At 36.1% G+C, this 4,707-nt stretch overlaps 1 protein-coding gene across 1 annotated transcript; it reads left to right on the top strand.

The window, feature by feature from the left end:
* The first annotated feature begins 3,452 nt into the window (after nucleotides 1–3,452).
* Nucleotides 3,453–4,381, top strand: LOC18609732 (uncharacterized). The gene has a single exon (XM_018114582.2). It carries the CDS (start codon nucleotides 3,572–3,574, stop codon nucleotides 4,103–4,105), a length of 534 nt encoding a protein of 177 aa, XP_017970071.1. The 5' UTR covers nucleotides 3,453–3,571; the 3' UTR covers nucleotides 4,106–4,381.
* Nucleotides 4,382–4,707: the final 326 nt, after the last annotated feature.

Below are 4,707 nucleotides of genomic sequence, written 5' to 3'. Positions count from 1 at the left end.
TGATGTTCTAAGCTTAGTTTGTTGCTGTCTTATTTTTTGTTCTTTGTTCTAATACTACTTCATTGGCTACTCTTTTTTTTTTTGAAGAAAAAACATGTATAAAGTGTTCCCTTACATTACTTATTTTATGTGCATACTCAAATTGTATCTTTTTATTTTATGCATAAAAATTTCTTATACAAAATTTTTTACGCAGGGAAATAGATGTAGATACCCAATTTTGGCTAACCATTATTTCTTTTAAGTATTATCTTACAGTACGAGAATAGCATGGAACAACCAAATCACATGAAGAAGTGAAAGTAACTCAAAATGAGTGACAGAGTTCACTGAGTTATCTTCACGTTTGAGATGTTCTAGAGAGTTTGGCTTCGAGGCTCAAATATTGAGGTAGTTAAGAGGACTTCTCTTAACCTTAATTTTCTTGAAGTACACGTGCTTTACCCTTTTTTTCTTTCTTGAGAGTACACGTAGCGCATTATCAAGTGTTATTACTCCACTATCCAAAACTTATACCTACTACACAACTACTTGCTCATTCTTTTAACATCTAATAAGTCATTTCTTAATGTGCTCTTCCAAAACAAGCTCCCATGATTGAGCTTAACATCCAATAAGTCATTCCTTAACGTGCTCTTTCATGACAAGCACCCATGATTGAACTTAACATCCAATAACTGTTCTTTAATGTGCTCTTCCATAACAAGCACTTTCTCCCATGATTGAATGTGTTTTCTTACAAGTGCTTCCTTCTTCCAACTACTCCTAAAAAAAGGCTCCTTTTTAGTATAAGTAAGGGAGTTTGAAAAGTTGGGAGGCAAGGAGAAAATAATCAGAAACTCAGCAGAAATTACTCTAAAAAACTCCCTCAAAGCTCTCTCAAATATTCTCTCTACTCAGCCCCTTTCCATCTATCGTGCTCTGCTGTTTTCTCCATCTTTTCTTATTCCTCAGTACTTGCTACCAAAGCATTTATGTTTTAAAAACTGCTTCAGTCTTCCCCTCTATTACCTTTAATATATCTTGTTTTACTTATTACAACATTTCCTCTCTCCTGATCAAAAGAACCCTTTACAACAGCACGTTCTTGTATGGTTAACTCCCTTTAGATTGTAAGTAGTTATTAGTGAGGGCAATGGTTAACTCATTACAAACATTATCATTAAGGTCATGCCATTGTGGGCACTAGTGTAAGGCTTAGCTGAAGGGGTGATACTTCAAAACCGTTTATGAGGCTAATCTCCGACAGTAAGATCTCGATATTATACACTATTATGTAAAAAATCGAGTTGCCACCTAGACTATTGATGTGTTTAAAAGCTCAAAAGTGCAAGTAGACCAATCGCAAAAGACATAATTACTTCCATCCTACCAAACGAGATGGGTCTTGTGGTTAGGTACGAAGATGGGAAAGTGTTGGGCACTCATTCCATCAATTAAAATTACAGATATGATGCATAAAATAACCAAAGATTGTATTATTAATTTGAACTATATGGGTTGAGCCAAGTAGATCCAAACCCATTAACACAATCACAAATGTATATCTAATTCCTTGTAGGACAGTGTATGCTATATAAATAAGTACTATAAATGTAAAAATTAACTCAAGTGAGAATCTTAATTACACCAGTAAAAATTCTCTTTGCTGAACTTTCTCTAGTATGATCCTTGGATATCTCCGAAAAACCATAAGACTTGGAGTTTGGAAGTTTGTGAACAACTATAGTTGCTGCTCCGTAGACAAGATCATGAAGCAATTCAACATTGACCCGGGTCATACAATTCTCATAATATTAACATAATTTATGATTTTATTTATAATATATTTAAATTTTTTTATCGATCTAATATTGATCCAAAAAATCCAACAATTGAATTATTAATTCGATGACTTGAAGTTTCGACAGGGTCATTATCCGATTCTTATCTGTGTTCTAAACCTATTGATTTGCCTTCAAATATAATTAAATCGACTTTGAGAGCCTTAATTAGCTGGCCGAATCCCACATCTTTTGTACAGGAAAAAGAAAATGGAATATAAACGGAAGAAAGCAATTCAGCAGGTTCTCACCAGAAAATTAAGAAGAAAATGATGATGAAGACAATTCGATTGGTGGATTAGGTGTGTATGATCAAACTGATCATTAACTTGATTTCCCACATTGTAAGCCATTAAAAGGAGACTTTCTTTCTCACCACAACGAACTGACAAACAAATGTAAAATTGGTGGGACTTCAATTTTCATTTGGCAATGATAGGGAACTAGATGTTAACTCATAGAGGGTTGTGAGGCCCCCTCTACGACTGGCCTTACCGTGGCCTGTCTTTAACATCCGTATGTTACGGTCGTATGTTCCTTGTGGGGCATCCAGATTATTTTCCACCTACGATTTTCAAAGGCGGATACTTAAACAAATGCAGAGTCTAAAACTTTACTACATTTTGCCATCCAAATTATTCATCAAACCGTTTACTGGTACATTTTCTTTTATTAGATCTGAATCCCGATTAATAGCCCAGTTTTAATAAAGGTTCAATCTTATGTTCTTAAATTTACATCTCATATAAATCTGTAAAATTAGAAAAACTTTAACAAATTGGCACGTGTCACATAATTTGTTTTAAAACGTTCGACATAGGGTTTATTCGTATATTAAATGTTGGCCTTCATAAATATATCTAATGGTCCTTAATAGAAAAAGAAGAAAATTTTATGCACACACAACAGACATGCAAACAGCACCAGATTTAATGAATGGCTGAGGAAGAGCTCATAACCACTTTTAATTATTATATTTTGCCATATATATAAAGCAAAAGTTACTAGACAAAGGAATTATAAAACTTTGACACATGCTTGTTGATGAGTTTTTTAATGTTGTTATGGTGTGCAAGGGGCGACTTTTGAGGTAAGATGAACTTAAAAATAAATGTGAAAAGAAGAAGGAAAATGTCATAGTTAGAAGAGATAGTCTAGGAAATGGACCTCTCAAAGCGTAAAACAAACTAACTGGGATGCCACCATTATTGACTCGCTCGGTTTGTTGTAAGAGAAAACAGCAAGTGGCGCCCCACATCTACACGCAGTGCCAACCAAAAGAAAATTGGTCCCTGTAAGCAAACAATTTTCGAAACTTCAGAAAAAAGTAAAAAAAGCCCCCAGTACTGGACCAAGCCTTCTAGTAAACTAGTGCGATGAGATGATTGCTACCAACAGCTGGCGTTTCCCACCCAGGTCCCACACGCATTAACAGCGAAATTTAGCATGACAAAATTAGTACACACAAGGGAAACATGAACCTTCCCACCCTTTTCCTACCCTTTGTCATCTAATTTTGCCTAACGCGTCCCTTTTTTCAAATTAAGGCGCACCACAACTTCCCTTGGCAATATTATTTTTTCCTTTCTAGCTAGTAACGATTGACCTCTACATTTTCCATATAAATATCCCAAGATCTCTCACACAATCTCTTTTAACAAACCACAACTGTCTTCTTTTGGCAAGAAACCTTTTATCTTTTTCAACAAAACGCTCTTTCTCGGTTGTTCTAAGTCTTTCTTCCCATCATGGGAAATTACATTTCGTGCACTTTGGCCACCCCTTTAATCAAGAGCGGGAAAGCTGCAAGGGTGATCCTTCCCGGAGGTGAAATCAGGCAATTCCGGGAGTCTATAAAGGCTGCAGAGCTTATGTTGGAGTGTCCAAACTTTTTCTTGACGAATTCCCAATCTCTTCACATAGGCAGGAGATTTTCAGCTCTGAGTGCTGATGAGGAATTAGAGTTCGGCAACGTGTACATCATGTTCCCAATGAAGAGAGTCAACTCTATGGTAACTGCGGCTGATATGGCTATGCTTTTCATGGCAGCAAACTCTGCAGCCAAAAGAATATCTGGAGGAAAAGTGAGGATATTACCGGAGTCTGGCAACGTTGGCGGGCAAGAAAGCTCAACAGAATGCGAAGATGGAGGCTCGAGATTGAGTTTGGAAGGGGTTGATGAGGGGTTCCCGGTTGCAGAATTTAAGTACAGGTTATCTGTCTGTAGGTCCAGAAAACCTTCCTTGGAGACAATCAAAGAAGAGCCAGTTCGCTCAAGGTGAACTTGATCATTTGCTTGTTGTTGGGTTAGTTAATAGGGAGATAACTCTTGTTCTTATTTCTTTCTATTTGCTCTCATATTATTCAGCAGATAGAACTATACTTATGGGTTAAACCGATGAAATACAACTGTTTTTTCTTTTCTTTCTTTCTATTTTTATTTGTGTTGTTTGAGGGGCATTTGATTGTGAGTGGCTGTGATATCACTAACATATTTAGATATCAATGTACAAAAATGGTGAGAAAGTGATTTCTTTTGCCGTTTTTTTGGTCCATCATACCCTGTTTGAGAAGCTTGCTTATACGGATCAATAACTTCAGTTTCATTTTTCCAACCAATAAGATGTGAAGAATTTTCAGTCCTGATGCCAAAAAAAAAAATTAGTATTAGTTTTCAATTGAGAGAAAGAAGAATTTGATTCTCAATGGTTCTAGTAATATTCCGACATTTAATCAATCAATTTTGTTGTTGATCGTGGAAATTGCTCTGGGCCAAAAGAGACTTGTGTGGCAAATTGCATAGAATCGCTTGGAAGTTGTTGAAGTTTCAAACTTTGAATATCTCAGCAGACTTGAAGACTTGAACCTAAGTACCCAACCCGTT

The sequence above is a fragment of the Theobroma cacao genome, chromosome 2, assembly GCF_053813885.1.
Source record: "Theobroma cacao isolate CCN51 chromosome 2, ASM5381388v1, whole genome shotgun sequence".
NCBI classification, from domain to species: domain Eukaryota; kingdom Viridiplantae; phylum Streptophyta; class Magnoliopsida; order Malvales; family Malvaceae; genus Theobroma; species Theobroma cacao.
Note: the sequence above shows the minus strand (reverse complement) of the source record. Positions and strands in the feature narration are given on the sequence as shown.

Coding starts and splice junctions, on each gene's coding strand:
- LOC18609732 (XM_018114582.2), top strand. CDS start 3,572: ATGGGAAATTACATTTCGTGCACTTTGGCCACCCCTTTAATCAAGAGC.